At 38.8% G+C, this 22,014-nt stretch overlaps 1 protein-coding gene across 1 annotated transcript in view; it reads right to left on the reverse strand.

Annotated features, from left to right (window-relative positions):
- Nucleotides 1-1,416: 1,416 nt before the first annotated feature.
- LOC143141811 (adhesion G-protein coupled receptor G7-like) overlaps nt 1,417-22,014 on the reverse strand; it is a 60,264-nt gene continuing 39,666 nt past the window's right edge. The window contains exons 6-16 of the mRNA XM_076302517.1: nt 20,888-20,976; nt 18,870-19,006; nt 13,615-13,722; nt 11,575-11,744; nt 7,679-7,831; nt 7,337-7,449; nt 6,144-6,469; nt 5,864-5,945; nt 3,120-3,278; nt 2,594-2,750; nt 1,417-1,635 (exon numbers count right to left, since the gene is read on the reverse strand). Of these exons, the coding sequence (XP_076158632.1) occupies nt 1,417-1,635; nt 2,594-2,750; nt 3,120-3,278; nt 5,864-5,945; nt 6,144-6,469; nt 7,337-7,449; nt 7,679-7,831; nt 11,575-11,744; nt 13,615-13,722; nt 18,870-19,006; nt 20,888-20,976 (1,713 nt within the window). The remainder of the gene's footprint in view (nt 1,636-2,593; nt 2,751-3,119; nt 3,279-5,863; nt 5,946-6,143; nt 6,470-7,336; nt 7,450-7,678; nt 7,832-11,574; nt 11,745-13,614; nt 13,723-18,869; nt 19,007-20,887; nt 20,977-22,014) is intronic.

Below are 22,014 nucleotides of genomic sequence, written 5' to 3' on the forward strand. Positions count from 1 at the left end.
GTCTTGTAGCCCATTCTGGCCTTGTGCAGGTCTACAATCTTGTCCCTGATGTCCTTAGACAGCTCTTTGGTCTTGCCCATGATGGAAAGGTTGGAGTGATTGATTTATTCTGTGAACAGATGTCTTTTATACAGGTAACAAGTTGAGATTAGGAGTAACACTTTCTTAAAGCGTGAGCACTATGGGAGCCAGAACTCTTTATGGTTGCTACAGTAGGGGATGAAATACTTATTTCACTTAATAAAATGCAAAACAATTTATATATATTTTTAATGTGATTTTCTGGATTTTCTTTTTGATATTCTGTCTCTCACTGTTAAAATAAACCTACCATTAAAATTATATATCATCAGTGGGCAAACTTACAAAATCAGTGAGGGATCAAATAATTATTTCCTCCACTGTACGCAGTATATAATGTTCAACATTATTTAGCGAAGACCCCAGAATTTACTGTATGTGGACAGCTCTGTCTCTGTATTACCTTTCCTGAAGATTTCTCTTCTGTATCCTTATATCCTACCCCAACCAAGTCATTATGATGTCTTCTGTATCCTTATATCCTACCCCAACCAAGTCATTATAATGTCTTCTGTATCCTTATATCCTACCCCAACCAAGTCATGATGATGTCTTCTGTATCCTAACAACCTACCCCAACCAAGTCATGATGATGTGTTCTGTATCCTTATATCCTACCCCAACCAAGTCATGATGATGTGTTCTGTATCCTTATATCCTACCCCAACCAAGTCATGATGTTTCTGTATCCTTATATCCTACCCCAACCAAGTCATGAGGATGTTTCTGTATCCTTATATCCTACCCCAACCAAGTCATGATGATGGCAATGGAAACAAACATACAAACTTCAAGAGCATTTACCATGCTGTCTTAAAGGTGTAGGATGCAGTTTATTATTGTCTTCCCCTCTACCCCTAATAGTTGCAGAGTATTTTACACAACTATCGTAAATACCACTATCCTTCCCCCTGAACAATGCATGTAGATTTATTTGCAAACTAAACCAGCAAAGATAATCTCCGAAGTGCCGTGTCGACTGACAATGTTAATATTACAAGATTTCATACAAATAGTATTGCACAATTGCCCTAAAGCAAATCCCCCTGATCATTTAACATAAAACTTTTTAAACTACATTACATGGACTTTACATTACATACTGCACTTACACACACTGGATTCCTTCTCTCTCAATCTATTTATTAAATTCTTCTTCTTTATCCTTATAAATAGACACCTATGCACATGAAAGTTGAGCTGCTAAATGCCATTTCACCACGTTTTACAGTATATCTATGTATGTGACATATAAATCTGTCATTAGACTGACTCGTATTTTCTTAAGGTGGTGTCCACATCTTTCACTCTCTTCATAGATGCACAAGGATTAGATTAGATTTGTATTGCTCTGTGGGAAAGTTCCTGCAGACTGGTTTGCATCTGCACTACTTGAGGACTCCTGTGAACTAGTCTTGGGTTTTCTGGATCTCCACAGAATGTATTTCCGTCTGTGGAGTGCGTCTCAGGAGGAGACACAGAGGTTGCGGCAGAGAAGAATGTTTTCCTGAAGTAAGCCGTCCTCACCGTGAATAAAATGAAGATCTGTAATCCCTGCATAGGTACAGTGTATAAAACATCATATAAACATACTGTAGAACAAACTGATTCATACTTCTGGCAAATATTGATTTAATGTTGATTTCCTCTTGACCAGTGAAAATGACACTGCCAAATGCCAAAAGGTTGTAAGACAATGTGGTAGAAACATGAAATCAAAAAATAAGTGTTTTTATCTTTTTTAAACATTTTTATGAAAAATGGCATGTCCAAAATTATCCCTTTTTAAATAAGCAATGGAAACATCTTTATTTGCCATCACAGCTCTCAAAGTAGTTCTTATAATACCTACCAAGCCTCTCCATCCTCTAGACCGCAACTTTTTAGCAGCAATCCGGGTTTTGAGGCAGGAACAATTATTTGCCATCACTCTGGCCTTGTGCTCACTTTTCTATTGATTGAGGTTTGAACTCTGGCTGGGCCACTCTAAAATCTTGATGCTGTTCTCTGTTAACCATTTCTTGCATTGTTTGAATAATTTTGGACACATAATTTTTCATAAAAATAAAAAAAAAAGATGAAAATGTACAGTGTAATTTTCAGTCAGAACAAACGTTGATGAAGAGAAAATCAACATTGAATCAATATTTGCCAGGTATGCATATATATATACAACGTATATATATATATATATATATATATATATATATATATATATATATATATATATATATATATATATATATATATATATATATATAGATAAGCATATACTATATACAACGTATAAAGAGAACAAAACAATAAACAGATCTATAATATAAACATAACAAAACAAAGACCAATGTATAGAGATAGACATATACAAAGAGCAGAGAACCTATTTACAATTACTTCGATGTTACCTCTGAAAATAGTTGGACAAAATTTCCACCAACTGTAAATGTCTTTTTTTTTGGCTATGAGGAAATTGGTCATAAGTTAATTTGCATAAACATTTTGCTTTACTGACCTGGGTGGTATTGCACACACAGAATAAGATGCTGAAGATGTAGTTCGTGGTGCCCTCTGTAGACAGAACCAGGTAGCCCAGAACCCAAGTAAGGCCCAGCAGAACCCCCAGAGAGAAGCTGCTCAGGAACCTCTTCCTCATTGAGGTGTTCTTAGTGCTGTAAGGAACACACAAAGGAGATAAAGGAGAACATAACTTAATCAACTGTCATAACTTAATCAAGTAAGTCTATAAACATCATCCAAAACTGAGAGAGAAAAACTGATAACTTGTAAATAGTTACTGTTCCATAATCACACCTTGCATTTTCATAACATACTGTATCATTGCACTACCTTCACCAGCACATAGTCCATCACACTGATAGCTCTATGTCTGTTCTCTGGTGGATCACTTAGTATTACACAAATAATTTAGTACACCAAGTATTCCATTGGTCTTTTTGGCATTTTGTTGTCTTGTGTCTGTGGGTTAGACAATACTGGATACCTGCATTTCCTGGAGAGGAGAAATGTAAACAAGTTACCTGTTTAACAGGGGATCCTTCTTGCATGTAGCAAATCCGAAGTATATCAGCACTGCAGTATTCAAAAGTAGCATTACAGCTACTGGAAGCAAAAAGCCCCAAAACATTGGCTTTCCGAAGTCAAACTTCCCATCTTGGTTCAGAGCCTGAAGCCAACAGCTGAAACATTAATAGAACATCTGTACATTACAGCTAATAAAGTCTGTTCACCAACACATTTGTTAGCGTCAATTACTGTATATTTAAACAGAGTGTCTATTTACACCCCTGGTACGAATAGCCTTGACCACACAGCTGAGCTATTCACACTCTGTGACGTAACAACAAAAAGACGTTGCTCACGTGAACAAAAAACATTGCGGAGATTCGTTTTTTCGTCAGCAGAAAGTGAAGAATTCTGAAAGGTTTCGGCACTAATATCTGTTCAGATTAAGTTTTAGAGTGAAAAGTTATGTTTTGTTTTCATGATCTTGGTCCAGTGGAAGTAGATAGTACAGTGGTCATAGACATGGTTTAGCAAGTGGGAGACAGGGGTTCAATTCCTGCATGATGCATTTTGGCATTTTGAGTGCGCATGTGTACCAACGTCTCTGAAGAGAAGGCGCGCAATTTGAACAAGAAATCGGTTCTCAAATGGAAGTTTTGATTGCAACAATTAGCTAGTTCACGCACCAGGGTGTAAATAGTATATTACTACATACACCAGGGTACGAATAGCATCCACTTCTAACTATACATTGATGCAAACATCATACCCTATTCAGAGTGTCTATTACACAGCTGAGCTATTCACACCCTGTTACATAACAACAAAAACATGTTACTTGTTTTTTTTAATTATAGCATTGTGTGATGACTCTGTTGCTGATGCCCAACCTTGCCTAATAATTACAGACCCATTTCAAAACTTTCAGCATTGGCCAAAGTGTTGGAATCCTTGGTTAGTGAACAAGTGAAAGAGTACTTAAACGCTCAGTCAATTTTATCTAAGCATCAATCTGGTTTCAGGACTAAACACAGCACTATCACTGCTGCTACAAAAGTAATTAATGACATAGTCAAAGTGCTTGATGATAAGAAACACTGTGTGTCTCTATTCATTGATCTGTCCAAAGCATTTGACACTGTTGACCATAACATACTAGTTAATAGACTGATCAGTATAGGTATGTCTCAGCACTCTGTGGGCTGGTTTGTCGACTACCTCACTGATAGGACTCAAGCTACGCAAGTTGAAGGCCTGACGTCAAAATATGCATCAATCTGTAAAGGGGTCCCACAGGGCTCCGTTCTGGGCCCACTTTTATTCACTATTTATATAAGCTGTCTGGGGGAGAATGTGCAACATGCATTTTTCCATTTTTATGCAGACAACACTGTTATTTATTGTTGTGCTGCTACCATAAGGAGGCATTTGAGTATTTGCAAACTGCTTTTCACAGAGTGCAAGCACAGCTTTATCAATTAAAGCTTGTCCTTAATGCTGAGAAGACCAAAGTAATGGTCTTTTCAAACTCAAGGAAGAATGAGTTAGACCTGAATATTGTTACCAATCAGGGTAAAACAATTGCGATAGTTTCATCTTACAAATACTTAGGATTTTTAATTGATGACCACCTTTCTTTTAAGCTTCATATACAGAACTTAGTGAAAAAGTTGAAATTGAAGCTAGGTTTTTTCTTTAGGAACAAATCTTGTTTTACTTTTTCTGCCAGAAAAAGGCTAGTCGATGCCATATTTCTTCCTATTATTGATTATGGTGATCTGTTGCACATGAATGCCCCATCAAAGTGTCTTCAGATGTTGGATGCTGTGTATTGGAGCTTTAAGGTTCATTTCAAATTGCAGACCCCTCACTCATCACTGTACACTTTACTCCACAGTGAATTTGCCCTCTCTGTCAAATCGCCGACTCACTCACCTCTATATCTTCATAAGGGCATTATAGGCAGGCTTCCATGTTACATATCTGAATTTCTTTCTTTTAAACAGAGTACTTATGGCTTAAGGTCTCAGAACACTATTTTATTGAATGTACCTCAAGCCCGGACAGAGTTGTTCAAGAAGGCTTTTATGTTTGCTGCACCTTCTGCTTGGAATGAACTACAGAAAACTCTCAAACAGTGTCTAATTTCCTTAAATGATTTTAAAGGTGTTGTTAAAGCCATAGAACATGAGTCCATCCAGTGCAAATGGTTTAATTAATGGCACTTTTATTTAATCTGGAATGCACTTGAGTTGTCTGTGCCTCTTTTGTGTTTGTTTTGTGATTGTGATGATGTGTAACTATGTGTTCTGCTATCTTGGCCAGGTCTCTCTTGAAAAAGAGATTTTATATCTCAATGAGACTAACCTGGTTAAATAAAGGTTATAATAATAATAATAATGAATAGAATTCACTTCTAATTGCACCAGGGTCTGAATAGCATACACTGCTAATTGTACTAGGGGTGCAAATAGCCTTACCCATATTTAAATGATTGCCCTAAATGTAAAACAATTTGATGATTTCATTATGGTACTTTTGTTGTTGTTTTTTGTTTAATAACTGAGTGCACCGTATGCAGGAAGTACTCTTGCAGTATAGATGCTGTACTGTAGCACAGTAGTACTGTACTTGAGTACTGACAATATAGCCTACTATACCCACTACCTAGAGCAGGGCAGGACGTTTGTTCTCTGAACATGGGCCTGTACTGCTCCTCTCACAAAAAACAATCATGACAGCTCTGGCTGTTACTCACAACTCTTCCCGTCTATAGCCCAAAGGATTATCCACCCTGTAGGCCACTCCCAATGAGATTGCAACCACAACAGCAGGAAGTCCTAGGAGAGAGGGAAGACGATGACACCTGTGCTGTTTTATCTCATATTACATGAACACAATGACACGAGAATACTAGGAAACTCGTAGGACCAGCAAGTAAGGAGTTACTTAATGCAAGTTTTTTCTCTCTCTCTCTTTTTCTCTCTCTCTCTCTCTCTCTCTCTCTCACAAAACATAAATCTTGTGCTGTTACTTACCCCATCCCGTTACTAAGGATACCAGGAGGACTCCACTTGGTGGGCCTGAGAGGGTTTTTCTGATGAGAATGAATATGTGCACTGCGTAGAGGGTGTTCGAGGTGAATGTGGCTAACAGGAAGTACTGCATCAGGGCCGTGAGGGCAGTGCAGGCCCCTTTGTCAGAATCCTGATGGTGGTCAGAGAGCAGCATGACATTTTTCTCTGACACAGTGGAGTTCCCCTTGTTGGGCTTCTCAATTCCAAACAGGAAGAGGAAGTAGAACATGGTCATGCACACACAGATGTTAACCAGGAGGATTGTGGGAGCGCTCTTCCTGGACTTCCTGTGAAGAACCGACATCATACTTTTGTCTTAACTCCATTTAACTAATGAAACCGTAAGGAAGAGGCCCATCATCTTTTGTTTTCTTTAATCATCTTTTCTTTTGTCTATGACAATCTGTGTAGTAAATATACAGAGGTCAGCCTATTGAGATGTCTTACAGGAATCATTTCATATAACATAATATTATGTTCTAAACTGTTGTTATTGAGTTCTCAACACTAAATCAGTTTATTTCTGCGGAGCCATTACAACTCTTTCCCAGTAGATGGCCCTGAACCAGCAGAAATAAAAATTTCAAAGGTGTGGCTGGCATCATTTTGAAAATAACTCAAAAGGCTTGGTTTCGGTTTTCAGTTGAAGGATGTACACTGGCGTTCAAGAGTTTGGGGTCACTTAGAAATGTTGTTGTTTTCACCATTAATGTTGTAAATATCTGTTGTAGAAAGAAATGGCTGATCTTTATTGCAATATCTACATTGTCCATTATAGCAACCATTCACCCAATGTTCCAAAGGCACATTCTGTTTATTAATCTGATATAATTTTAAAAGGCTAACTGAGAAAACATTGGAGAACTCTTCTGCAATTATGTAAGCACATAATATAATCTGAAAACTGCTGCCCTGATTAAAAAAAACAATGCAACTGATCTCAGCTGGTATTCTGTCTATAATGGATTGGAATGGAAATGTCTAAGTGACCCCGAACTGTTGAGCGGTACTCTATGTCTGCTGTTTTAAATTCATTTTGGATTTACAGCATATATCCTCTATCCTGATAGACAGGAGGTAATCACACAGAAACACAATGCAGCATTGTTGAAATACAATTCTTAGTATAGTAGTAGGCCTAAGTAAGTACCTACCTGGTAATAATCTGGAATATCACAGTTAATATCAGCCCCAGTATTGACAAAGTACACCCCACAATACTGAACACAGTCAGTGACTCAGCATATTTATGGTCCTCCCTAAAAGACTGAAGAAATGCAGATACCTGTGAGCTCTTTTGCATATATATATATATATATGTATATGTGTGTGTGTGTGTGTGTGTGTGTATGTAATTTATAATCTTTTAGTTAAAATATATATATATATATATCACATACATTTATAAATACATCACTGTTCTGTTTCGTCTCTTTGCCACAGGTTTTGAATGAAGTAAATGAACGAAAAGAAAAGAATTGAGGAGAAAGACCAACCATCAGAACAGCAAAGTTAGTGGTGTGGTTACAGGTACACTGGAGAGAGCCCGTCAAGAGGTTGGCTTTGGAGCATCCTACAGTGCTCCAGTCATTTAGGCTGTAGTCCCAGAACACACAGGCAAAGTCATGCAGGGATTTCTTGGACACATTCTGTGGTAAACAAAACTAGCTTAATCAACAAACAAACACAAATGTAAACACTCATGTAGACAAGCAATTTATTCATATAATATAACCATAACATTTTTGTTCATAAAAGACAGGTACTTTATTTATTTAACTAGTTTAAGTTTTGAAGGATGGTTGTATAGAATTTTGTAGGATTTAAGTTTGCTTTCTCTATGGCACTCCACTGATTTAGATACAGCGCCAGGAATTAAGTGGTATTACAAGAGAGACGGCCTTCTAGGTCATTGGTTCCCAAAGATTGGGTCGCAGGAGAAATCTAACATTTTTCTATTATTTCCATTATTAACTACCACAGTCACAGCCCTCTATGCAATTGTGCATTTAGAATAGCTCTGAAACTGAGAGGGGGCGAACGCGTCGCAGAGAGGACCTCGCAGTTGCAAAATGCAAGGGACATGAATCAGCCTATTTGCACTAACATTAACAGACACCAGCTCTTCTAGATCTGAAGTGAAATGGGTCGCGAAGGTCTGTCATTTTTAAAAAGTGGGTCCCCAGAAAAAAAGTTTGGGAAACACTGTTCTAGGTAGTGTTCCAATGTTTGAAGCATTTACATTTATTACAGTGCATGAAAATGCACTCTACTGTTCTTCCTAGGCTACTTCTACTTCTTATTATTATTCCACTTACCACTTTTTCCGTACGCAAATTCTCTTGAACCGTTTAACTTAGAAACGTCATTCAAACTTTGTAACATAGGTCTTCAAATGGACCAGGTTGCTATGACTTTTCAACTAACTTTTATACTTTTTAAACTATGGGGATTGTTTGAGTAGTTTTTAATTAATAGACTTAACATTGGTGATTGTGACATCACAATACAGCCATTAAGCAATTAGAATCATGTGCCAGGTCAGGCTACCTGCAGCAACTGCCAGTCTCAGGCTTTAAGCATACAATCTGGCCAGAGACGGTTGATAAAGCGAGACGATTCATTAGAGGGTAAATTCTGGCACGTTGTGACGTGGGGTTCACAGCTGTTACGTCCATTTAGGAGTCTAGCAGGAGGTCCAGTGTCTATGTATTCCTATGGGAGAAATGAACATTTTCTCGGAATATTACCAATCCCATAGCTCTATATTCAGCGATGTAAGTTATGAACCCATTTTCTACAAGCCACATGTCTCCCTAACATACCGACATTGAAATTGTATTTTCCAACTAAACAAATAAAGACAAAAATAGCTTTGTTTGTGATCTGTCACTGTCTCCTCAAAGCTCTGGTGCACAGCCACCTGTTCTCTGAGGCTCTAGACTCGGAGACGGTTGATAAACTAACCTAACATATTTTTTGCTAGAACTAGTAGACTACCACAAAGTTGCGTAGAGCACCACAAAGAACGTATGTTATTTCAGGTTAGTTTGCAATATATAAGTATAACCAAAGTCCTTACCTTCTAGCTAGCTAGCAAACATAACTAGCCGTTTCCATTCACTTTTCGTTTACTGTGCTAACGTTAGCTAGCTAGCTAGCTCGGTTAACGGGCAAAATTAAATTATTCATTCCGTGTCCGAAAGAGTGTTTAATTGGCATCACAGACAAACAATGACTATAAAATAGTATACAAAATTATATTTGTATGTTCTTCTTGCTTATTCAGAGAAAAGTTTTCTGTTTTGACATGCCTATTTAGGAGTCCGGAACTAGTGCCATTCCGTTCCATTGGTGAATCCTCTTTATGATTCATCTTAGTTATAGTGGATGGAATCCACTATCTTGAAATCTCCTGGCTTCTTCTTCTTATTCTAAGGGACCGTTCGGTATTTATGGAATGGACCACCAGAGGAAAATAGGGGAGGGTCATGTCTTTTTATTCTTTGTTGAGGGGAGGGTCACCCAACTTTTTTTAGTCTAGGAGGGGGGGATCACCCAACTGTTGTAATCATGAAAACAGCAACATTTGGTGCATATTTTTACATGTACAAGGATACAAGGATACAAGGAAGTTTATTGTCACATGCATATAGTTACTGGAAGTAAGAAATGCAGTGAAATTATGTCTGGTGTCAGCCTATTTGTGCATTTATGGGGGGGGGGGGGGTAAAAAGTGCAGTAGAAGAGGAGTTTAGTAGATTAAGTGACAAGGGCTGCATAAGAAAGGTGGGGGAGGATTGGGATTGGGGGGGGGGGCACCAACCAGGAGCACCCAAGAGCAACAATTAGTAGCTCTCAGTCTCAGTCTTCACACTTCGGGCACCCCTCTCTGCATACCACATTTACCCCTCATTTCCTTCTTTCTTGCAGAGTAGCAAGATAAGGCCTTTCGTAGAGACTCAATGGAGACTGAGGGACATCTAGGCACTAGCAAAGGTTCTAGAGGGAATGTGATTTCTGGCGCCATATTACATCCTCTTTCGTTCCATAGCTGTCAACATTGAACATTGAAAATAAGGGAGATGCCCCGGGTTTCTCACCCAAAATACGGGAAAATGTCAACATTCGTCCCCAATAACGTCGGAAGGGTTGCAGTAACAACTTTATTCACGCCTAACAGCCTATATTACAGTAATTTGGTCAACTTTACACAGCCCTAAAAAGGCTACATTTACCTTTGGCTTACTTTTAGTATACCGTGTAACGTTAAACAGTGTGCATGCTTAACATTAGTAAAGCACACTTGTGCTTCATTCATCCACATCCAGCTCATAACGTTTTGACAAGCATATTTACCAATTGACCTTGTTCCTGCCCAATCTCTAGCTTTGCTGTCTCCATCCTTTCTGTTTTGTTGTTTGCAAAAATATATAGTATTTATTGGTAAACAGCAACAAGTGCAATTTGTTAAATCACTGTCATTCTCTCTCCTGCGCAAACAAAAATGTGTTACGTTCCAAGTAGCCAGCGTAATTCTGCTTCATAAAGTTGAACAAATACATTGGGTTATTTCACAGAAAAATATAAGTTGATATAAGAGTTGGTAAGTTATGGTAGGCCAACTTGGAGTGAACATACAAACAGAGGAAATTCTTTCTCTAGTAGCTGATGGTAGGCAGGTGCACACGTAGACATATACGGCCGAACACTATGCAAGCACTCAAAATCCCTCCGGTGGCCCCTTCAATAAATAACGAACAGTCCCTAACCTTTTCTTTTTACCTTTTCAAAAATGAATGCAGCTCTGACTGCTTAACATACCGACATGTTGAAATAACCGTTGTGTAGGTCTGGAGTTGGACAAGAGAGTTATCATTTTCATTTTCATTTCAGATTTTTTTTAAAGTTTATACTTAGTAAGTATATAACTCCATGTTAAATACCCTAGCAACAGCCTAGCAACCACTTCCACTTCGACCATCATGTGTACCCAAGCAACACTTGTAACTATATCTGCATTATTTGTTTTTACATCATCATTTTTGCATTTTCATGCACTGGTAATTCCTTGGGAATTGCATTTCTAGTTCATTTAGCAGACGCTTTTTAACCAAAGCTACTTATATCAGTAATATTGCAAAGGCCACTGTTCCCGGAGCAACTCAGGGTCAAGTGCCTTGCTAAGCTAGCCGATCTCTTTAACTACTACGCTATGGTATTGTTTTTGTATCAGAGACTGAAGTGATAGTCTGTACTGTACCAGGCCACAATTCAAATCATTACCATAGTGTACAAATTAAAAGTTTGGATTTGTAATAGTTTAATTTCAAAAGCTTACTCTTGGCTTCATCCTTTTTGGAGAAAACAAAAAGAAGTAGCATTTCCATACCATGGGTATGAATCTCAAGGTCACATGTTCAGCTTTGACATTTCCTAGAGTTCCAGAGATCACCATTCTCCTGGTGTTAAGTGAAGTCTTAAAGGCTTTTGACTTGAAGAGGAGGTCATTCTCATAGAGCACAAAACCAACGCTGATGTTGGAATTCTTATGTAACTGATCTGGCAAAGACAATGCAGGGAGAAAGATTTGGCAACACACTGCAAAAAATAAAATCTAACCAAGTGTTATTAATCTTATATTAAGATCAAACATTCTATTTGGGATTGTTTTTAGTATGAAGAGACTTACTGTACCTAGCACACTCTCGAAAGATCCTTTTGACTTAATTTTTTGACAAATTTGATTGTTTTCAGGATGAGACGTCTTAAAAGGAGTAAAATTCTTCTTAAATTAAGTTAAATTATTTTACGTGAAAGACCTAGGTAAGTCTCTTTACACTGAAAACAATATTAACTAGATTTTGTGATCTTGATATAAGATTAATAACACTTGGTTAGATTTTATTAGATAAGCAGTTTTTGCAGTGCACAAGAGTATGGAACCCTGGAGGGATCATTGCAAGAATTGTTTTGGTGTACAGTGAAGAAGAAAATTATTCATACCCCTGACAAATATTGATTTAATGTTGATTTTCTCTTGACCAATGTTTGTTTTGATGTTTATATTGATTATTAAAAAGGGTATGAATAATTTTGGACATTACACTTTTCATAAAAATGTTAAAAAAGATAAAAATGCTTCTTTTTTGATTCCATGTTTCTGCCACATGGTCTTACAACCTTTTGGCATGTGGCAGTGTCATTTTCAGTCAGAACAAACATATTGGTCAAGAAAAAATTAACACTAAATCACAACATTAAATCAATATTTGCCAGGGGTATGAATAATGTTGTTCTAAACTGTATATCCAGAACATGTTTGTTCATTTTACTAAACCTTCAATTTTTTTAAACATCAAGAGCCTTGATTTAGTGCGCACGCAGCATGGGGTCAGAAAACTGGCACAGCTAATAGACCTGCTGTGTCATTGTCATCTCAATTGCAGCACCGCAAAGCGTACCTTAATAAATTAGTCTTAGCTAATGGCGATGTTAGCAAGTGAACAGAAATTAATTGGCCTGCCATATATATCACTTATATAAAAAGTAGTAAATGTAGGCATTTTTCTTTGAAGTTTCGGTGTATTCACACACACAATTCTGACCCCGATATGTGCTCGCTTTATACTGTGACCCCTGGAACCATTTCTTTCTACGAGTCAATTATGTGTTCATTTTACTGAACGTTGCGCTCATTTTACTAAATTGTACTCTCAATTTACTGAATTGTGCGCACGTTTTATTAAATAGTGACCTTATTTTAGTAAATTGTGCTCATTTTAATTTTGGTAAAATGAGCGGACAAATTAAGTAAAACGTTGAGCGATTTTAGTAAATTGTGTAATAACAATTATACACAATAGTAAAATGTGCGCATGATTTACTAAAATGTGCGCACAATCTAATAAAATTAGTGCACAATTCAGTCAAATGAGCGCACTATGTAGTAAAATAAGCACACAATATACTAACTTGTGCACACAGTCTAGTAAAATGAGACCACAATTTAGTAAAATGAGAGCATATTTTACTAAAATGAGCACACATTCTGTTGATATAAAAAAATATCTTCAGTGTTTCCCACAGAATTGAATTCTATTTGTGGTGGTAGCAGGTTTGCAGAATTAACTTGAATGCAACAGTTTTTAACAAATTAGCGCAGCGTGGTTATGATACTAACCAGATTTGAGCACAATTTAGTACAACCTGGAAAATCATTGTGTGGTGGTCAATGTTGATATTGTGGTGGGCCGCCACAAATAGGTCAATGTATGGGAAACACTGATCTTGCAATGACACCACCCAAGCTCCATACAAGAGCCATTCTGTCATGTCAATAAAGTACATTTGATTCATGAATTTGAATGCAGCACAGACAACACTGACCAGATCATGTAAACATTGTCAGCATTAAATCATGAGTACAGACCTGGAAGTCTGATGAAAATCTGGACATCAGAGGGAATTTCAGTATCTGAAATTTCTGACATGTTGGTCTTGAGTTGTATTCTGCTAGTTGTAAAGTTATTTGATGTGCCTATTGTTTAGAAAGGGTTTCATATCATTGAAGAGATAGGTCACACCTACATTTTTTGGATGTTTGACAGTTCCTAAAGCCAAACTAACCATACACATGGAATATGAGTTTTGAATTTATGATTTACATGCATTAACAATATCAGCTAAACAAATATATTGGTAACATTATAGAGTTACATTGATTAAGTAAAATGAATGTCTCATAGTGTAAAGTTAAGTAATTAAGTACATAAAGAATGCATAGCGAAGGGAAAAACCATCTGTCCGCTTTTTCTCTGTATATGGACAGTGCAATCTGATAAATGAGAGATCTTTCTAGGCCTATAATAGATAAGGTACATTGTTATTATTTCTATTACTGTATGCTTATTGTAGGCTTTTTCAACATTAATTACAAAATAATAATTATATATATATATATATAGTAGTAATAGTTAAAGGAGAATTCCGGTGTGATTTTGACCTAAAGTGTTTTGAAACATGATACCGAGTGTGAACGTATGTCTCATAGCCCATCTCGGCTTGTCCCCTGCACTCCGAAATCTGGCGCTAGTTAGCCGATGCTACCAACAAGGTGGTCAATGGTGGTGCCTCGGGCATCGGCATAGCCATGCAAATAAATCACTGTTTTACACCATTTACGAGGCTCAATGTATCTCCACACTTCATTGGTAGACTTCCGAGGGCCCTGACATTTAAAATGAGACATTGAGAACTTTGAAAAAGCACTGGTAGTTTACAGTATCTTCACGAAGTTTAGCGTTTGCAGCCATCTTGAATTTAGTCACGATAAGTCGAGCGACGAGTAAGAATGAACAGGTATGATAAGGGATCAGATTCCAAAAATAATTCTGTGGAAATGCATGGATTACAGTTTCTTCCAGTAGCAGCAACTGGAATCCATGCATTTCCACGGAATTATTTTTGGAATCTGATCCCTTATCATACCTGTTCATTCTTACTCGTCGCTCGACTTATCGTGACTAAATTCAAGATGGCTGCAAACGCTAAACTTTGAGAAGATACTGTCTGTATAAATCGTCTTGTAAGTAAACTACCAGTGCTTTTTCAAAGTTCTCAATGTCTCGTTTTAAATGTCTAGGGCCCTCGGAAGTCTACCAATGAAGTGTGGAGATACATTGAGCCTCGTAAATGGTGTAAAACAGTGATTTATTTGCATGGCTATGCCGATGCCCGAGGCACCACCATTGACCGCCTTGTTGGTAGCATCGGCTAACTAGCGCCAGATTTCGGAGTGCAGGGGACAAGCCGAGATGGGCTATGAGACATACCTTCACACTCGGTATCATGTTTCAAAACCCTTTAGGTGAAAATCACACCGGAATTCTCCTTTAAGAACAAAATTATTCATACCCCTGGCAAATATTGATTTAATGTTGACCAATATGTTCTGACTAAAAATTACACTGTCACATGCCAAAAGGTTGCAAGACAATGTGGAAGAAAAAAGAAGCGTTTTCATCTTTTTTAAACATTTTTATGAAAAATGGCATGTCCAAAATTATTCATACCTTTTTTAAATTAGGGGCAGCCGTGGCCTACTGGTTAGCACTTCGGACCTGTAACCGGAGGGTTGCCGGTTCGAACCCCGACCAGTAGGCACGGCTGAAGTGCCCTTGAGCAAGGCACCTAACCCCTCACTGCTCCCCGAGCGCCGCTGTTGATGCAGGCAGCTCACTGCGCCGGGATTAGTGTGTGCTTCACCTCATTGTGTGTAAACTGTGTGCTGTGTGTGTTTCACTAATTCACGGATTGGGATAAATGCAGGTGTAACAGGGTGGAACTAGTCCTAGAGCATTGCCTAGTTCCCTTCCACAGGTATCTTTAAAGGATTCAAAGAGACTGGTATACAAAAATAATCTCAATTTATTATTACTAATGTTTGGTTAAAATATTGACGGTTGGCAACCAATACAGCCCGAGGGCACACAAATGACCAACAGCACGGCCTCGCTACCACACAAAACACAATGTATCAGACACCTAAATCTCAGTTAGCACTGCAACCACAATAGGAAAACTCTGTATAAGCATGCAAGCTCAACACTGGGTAAATACATGTGAAGCCACACCACATCTATGTTGGAGGCCGACTGCGGCGGACAAGTGTTGTGCGATGTTAAAATACTGTTTTAGTAAAACCGTTCAAAATAACAACCATCCCTTTAAAAAGAAAAGAAAAACAAACAAAACAAATATACAAAATGTACAATGAGTCTTGGAGGTACAGTACAATTCTTAAAATTACGATAGGGGAAAGCGGCAATTACACCTAGGAGCACTCGGTGTCGTTCCTGTTTACAGCATTACAGCAATTCGCCAGTGTGAAAGAAAGACTCTCGCTGCTCCAGCTCACGACGTCTCTGCTTTCAGCTGAGAACAAAAGCGATGCGCCGACCAGTATGACTGAACTAGCCTACTCTCGTCCAACTTTTAACAAGTTGTGCTTGACGCTGACAACAACGGCTATGCGCAGACCAGTATGAATGAACTGCTCTCGTGCAACTTTTAACAAGTTGTGCTTGACGCTGAGAGCAAAGGCTATGCGCCGACCAGTATGAATGAACTCTCGTACAACTTTTAACAAGTTGTGCTTGACGCGGAAAACGAGGATTCTGACTCCAGTATAAATTAACTTTTACCAGCTTGCACTTGACGTGCGCTGACCGGCCCAGCCAAACAATTAAGACTGACAATTAAGCCACTCTACACGCTGCTTCTTATCTACTTCCTAGTCCCAACCACGCCCTATAGTACCTGAGTGGAAAACCAAATAGAGGAGGTTAGCCTACAACGGACTCCCTCTGTTGGAGGGGAGTAGGTATAGATAGCCTACCTTGGTGTCAGTCTTAACACACTTCATCCGGTTACACTCACCCCTGCTTTGAAAGCTCACCGTCCCGGTGAGGATATCCCCCGTTGTCATTACTATACCCACGGTCTAAGTGTTCTTCACAAGGGGCAGAGGTTGTAAGTCTACCCTCGATTGAGCTAGCCCGGCACACATTGCCACGGACATCCCCAGGCAGATGGAGTGGTCTGCCACGTTGACCCGCCGTGGCCCCCGCCGAGCGCCCCACCACAGTGCCGGGGCCCGAGGGGAAACCAGGCCCAATCTCCGCGGCGGGGACGACGCAGACACCAAGGCATGGGTGGTCCTCCGCTCCATCGGACACGTCCACCGCCGGCCCAGGGGTGCTAGGCGTGCCCAGACGGACTCCAGGAAGGGCACCGCTGTCACTGTCCAGGTCAGACGATGGCCCCATCAGCACAATCCCTGAAGTTCCGTCATACCTGGTGGCGAAGACATTATCTCGGCCGATCACTTGCTGATGTCTCCAACCACGTTCTCCCTGAAGATGGTGAACTGCCGCTTTCCCCCCAACCAAACAACCTTATACCTCCAAGTACCACAATTTGTTAATGAAAGCAAAAAAGGAAAACAAAAACAAAAATACCTGTGTAACCAGTCTTAGAATCCTGTGCCGACTACGCCAAATGTAACAGGGTTGGGCTAGGCCTACAGCATTGCCTAGTTCCCTTCCACAGGTATCTTTAAAGGATTCAAAGAGACTGGTATACAAAAATAATCTCAATTTATTATTACTAATGTTTGGTTAAAATATTGATGGTTGGCAACCAATACAGCCCGAGGGCACACAAATGACCAACAGCACGGCCTCGCTACCACACAAAACACAATGTATCAGACACCTAAATCTCAGTTAGCACTGCAACCACAATAGGAAAACTCTGTATAAGCATGCAAGCTCAACACTGGGTAAATACATGTGAAGCCACACCACATCTATGTTGGAGGCCGACTGCGGCGGACAAGTGTTGTGCGATGTTAAAATACTGTTTTAGTAAAACCGTTCAAAATAACAACCATCCCTTTAAAAAGAAAAGAAAAACAAACAAAACAAATATACAAAATGTACAATGAGTCTTGGAGGTACAGTACAATTCTTAAAATTACGATAGGGGAAAGCGGCAATTACACCTAGGAGCCATCGGTGTCGTTCCTGTTTACAGCATTACAGCAATTCGCCAGTGTGAAAGAAAGACTCTCGCTGCTCCAGCTCACGACGTCTCTGCTTTCAGCTGAGAACAAAAGCGATGCGCCGACCAGTATGACTGAACTAGCCTACTCTCGTCCAACTTTTAACAAGTTGTGCTTGACGCTGACAACAACGGCTATGCGCAGACCAGTATGAATGAACTGCTCTCGTGCAACTTTTAACAAGTTGTGCTTGACGCTGAGAGCAAAGGCTATGCGCCGACCAGTATGAATGAACTCTCGTACAACTTTTAACAAGTTGTGCTTGACGCGGAAAACGAGGATTCTGACTCCAGTATAAATTAACTTTTACCAGCTCGCACTTGACGTGCGCTGACCGGCCCAGCCAAACAATTAAGACTGACAATTAAGCCACTCTACACGCTGCTTCTTATCTACTTCCTAGTCCCAACCACGCCCTATAGTACCTGAGTGGAAAACCAAATAGAGGAGGTTAGCCTACAACGGACTCCCTCTGTTGGAGGGGAGTAGGTATAGATAGCCTACCTTGGTGTCAGTCTTAACACACTTCATCCGGTTACACAGGGATCAAAAGAGTATATATACTTATACTTAAATAATCAAGAGAAACATCTTTATTTGCATTCACAGCTCTCAAAATGGTTCTTATAATACCTACCAAGCCTCTTCATGTCTCCACAGTGATGCTAAACTGTACCTTTTTAAGAGCAATCCGGGTTTTGAGTCAGGAACAATTATTTGATTTGGATTATTGTGTGGTTTAATGGTCCAATGCCGCCTATTGGGGCAGGCCTCTCTCAATTTTAAAAAAGATGAAAACACTTCTTTTTTGATTCCATGTTTCTCTTACATTGTCTTGCAACCTTTTGTCATGTGACAGTGTCATTTTCAGTCAGAACAAACATATCAGTCAAGAGAAAATCAACTTTAAATCAATATTTGCCAGGGATATGATGATCATTTTGTTCTTAACTGTATAAAGTGTACTACATGGCAAATACTATAGCCATAGCCATAACCATAACCATATCACTCACCAAAGATCATGATACATGGCTTGTAAGAGATACAGTATCACTCACCAGAGAGTGCACTAAACTGGATGCCTGCTGTCTGGGCAGTTGGTACCTGAATAGCCTGAACTACCAGTCTGGGCTGAACCACCAATGAGAAATTATTATTTGGATTTGCTGAAAATGTTTCCAAGTTTTGTGTTAGCCTGGGGAAAGTGAAACACACACACACACACACACACACACACACACACACACACACACACACACAATAAATACATATGATTTTTAGCATACATTTTTAAATAATCTCATAATCTAATAAAGAGGACAACAAGTTATCATTGTTGAAGACAACATTCTGTGGACAAATGGATAAGGATCATGCCGTGTCAAATCAGACAAAATCCAGGAAAACGGTTGCAGCACCGACTCAGATTTTCCTCAAAGTTTTTCTAAACAATGTTTATGTTCCATAACTAAAACCTGTAAAATATTTTTGTTCAATTCTATTGTTCTTATAGTCTTTTTGCCCTTCATTGTTTACACTTTCTAAAAGACCTTATCTTGGAGGCCATGTTTGGACCTTCATACTGTATCTTAAAAAGTACTACTGTATTCCTAGCCTGACCACACTTTGTAGAATGGAAGACAAACATGTTCTCAGTAAGATTCAACCACAGTCTCATTGGTTTTATAGAAGTCCCTAGTTTCAGAAAAAAACATTAAAAAAGTGATATTGAGGGTCTCAAAACTACTTTATTGTGATACACCTGCCAACGATCAGTATGCTCTCTAGGCATCTTTGTATTTTTGTGTAATTTTCATGTAACTGGAGCAAAATGCTATGCTGTATTTCACCTGAGGGGCACAAAAATGTTGTAAATGTTTATTTTGGTGTTCCCAAAACACCTGTAACAACATGCAATTAAGCTTTGAATAGGGCGTGGAACAATATTGGTACTTCACACACTAAATATCTAAATATCCATATACTTAGTTATTTCCATTTAGATTTGTATGGTCCTACTATCTACCCCACATACCATTTCAGTTGCTTGAAAATACCTTGTTTTAGATACAAACCTTGTTTTATCCTTTTTATTGTCATGGTCATTTGTTGTGACTTCAAATTGTGGGGAAACATTAATAAACGGATGTATTTGAAGTAGAAATAGTGCCTGAAAAAACTGGAAAAAAAATGTTTTTTAATAACTTCAATATCACACTTGATGCATTTTTTTCTGAAATCTAGGGCCCTTTTGAAAGTCAGGAGATATTTAGTAAAGACTTTAAATTGTTTACACATGCATACATATTATGTGTCTGTCTTCCCTAGTCAATTTGAAGAAGCTAGGGAAAATATTTGTCAAGATATTAATACCTAAAGATGGCATGTGTTTTTCAAGCTGTAAAAATGAAAGAATTTCAAGGTCTGAAAAAGATATGAAGACAGAAGATTTGCACAGAAATATTTCACAGGCCTTGGTTTTAGGACCCATTGCATTGATAATATAGACACGGTTTGAACAAAATCTGAGATGGTGCAGCAACAACCTTATCTGATTGTGCTACAATAACTGTAATATTTCTTGTATCTTGTACACACACATACACACAGGTGTAGCCTATTTAAGGTTTTAAGGATTTTTAATTTATGTGTTTGTTTGTTTATGAATTTGATTACATTGCTGATCATCTGTAAAACCTGACTAAAGGAACACACCAAGATTTTGGGAAATTAGCCTATTCACCATCTTCACTAGTGTTAGATAAGATGATGCTTCTTGTCTGTGTGTGCAGTAACTCAGCCTGAAGCACCCACCATTAGCATAGCTTAGCATAGTTTATTGAGGTGGGCAGTTCCAACTAGCCTATAGCACCCAATAGTGATATAAGAATCAATGAGCTATGCTAAGCTATGCTGGTGGGTGCTTCAGAATTCAGACAGTTACTGCACACACAGAGGCCAGAAGGGTGTGTATCATCATATCTAATTCTGGGGTAGATGTTGAATAAGCTAATTTCCCAAAATGTTGCCGTGTTCCTTTATTAACACATCAGACATAAGTTTAGCAGTATCTTACCCTCCAAATGCATTGCTTTCATTAGGAAATTTTTTAGGATCAGCAGTTAGTAACTGACTAATTGTTGTCACAGCAGCCACAGCTGTCCCCTATAAAGACATGCAGAGATGTAAAGCACATTTTCCGTTAGGATTCTGCCATTGTGCTCACATTGAAAATTGCTTTGAATAGAAACACTGTGGAAGACTTTTGCAATTGAGCTCCAGTATATCTGAGAAAAATACAAATATTTTTCAAGAAGTTGTCAAGGCATTCTCCAGCAGTTCTGCTGACATTTCAGTATACCATGAGATTGCAAGCTAGAACACTATTCTGTGCAAGTGTACACGAAGATGATACTGTGTAAAGGATGTTAAAGGTCCCATATTATACTTCTTTTTCTTTTTCAAGTCAAAATAGACTTATGGGTTGCAGAAAACATGTCCCTGAAGCTGTTTGCGCAAAATTACTCTCAGATTATACATAATCAGCAGCTCCATTCTCGCCAGTTTCAGTCCCTTTCAGAATAGGCTGTTTCTGAGCTGTTGTTGGCCAAGCCCCACTCCGGAATTGATTCCATAGATATTAGAAAGCATTGTCCGTCAAGTTCTATTAGGTGGCATATGTGAACGTGGCCGCCATATTGCTTGGGGCAAACACCTTACTGTCTATGGGCAACACTTGCCGGCAATCAGAGACACCTGTCTGATTTCCAGTCAGAGTCACATGTTTCTCCATTGCCCTCCAGTTATTGTTGCCCCCACCAATATGGCGGCGCCATTTACGTACGTTATGGAGCCCAACGCGGTATCTAACTTTCTAATATCTATAAATAATTGATTCCATGTTTACGTCAATGGGCAGCATGGTCAATAGCCAGGGAATATGAGTCGGTGACACGGCAATGGAGGATTCTCCACCAGAAAGCCTCCAACTGCCAGTGATAAAATGCAATTTGTTATGCAGGAATAATAAAGATTGTGTGACAAACGCCATTGCCGGTTCTATTTGAATTTCCATAGTAGCCTAATAGTCAAATTACTAGTCAATAGTCAACGATAACAGAAGCACATGGCTTCTGACATCAACATCTCTCAACTAACCCACAAAAACCTTGATGCACGGTTTTGTTTCGCACTTGGAGTGTT

Source organism: Alosa pseudoharengus, unplaced genomic scaffold (assembly GCF_046254945.1).
Source record: "Alosa pseudoharengus isolate Yale_2024_CS ecotype anadromous, Long Island Sound unplaced genomic scaffold, YU_APseudo_1.1 YU_APseudo_1.1_scf_24, whole genome shotgun sequence".
Taxonomy (NCBI): Eukaryota; Metazoa; Chordata; class Actinopteri; order Clupeiformes; family Clupeidae; genus Alosa; species Alosa pseudoharengus.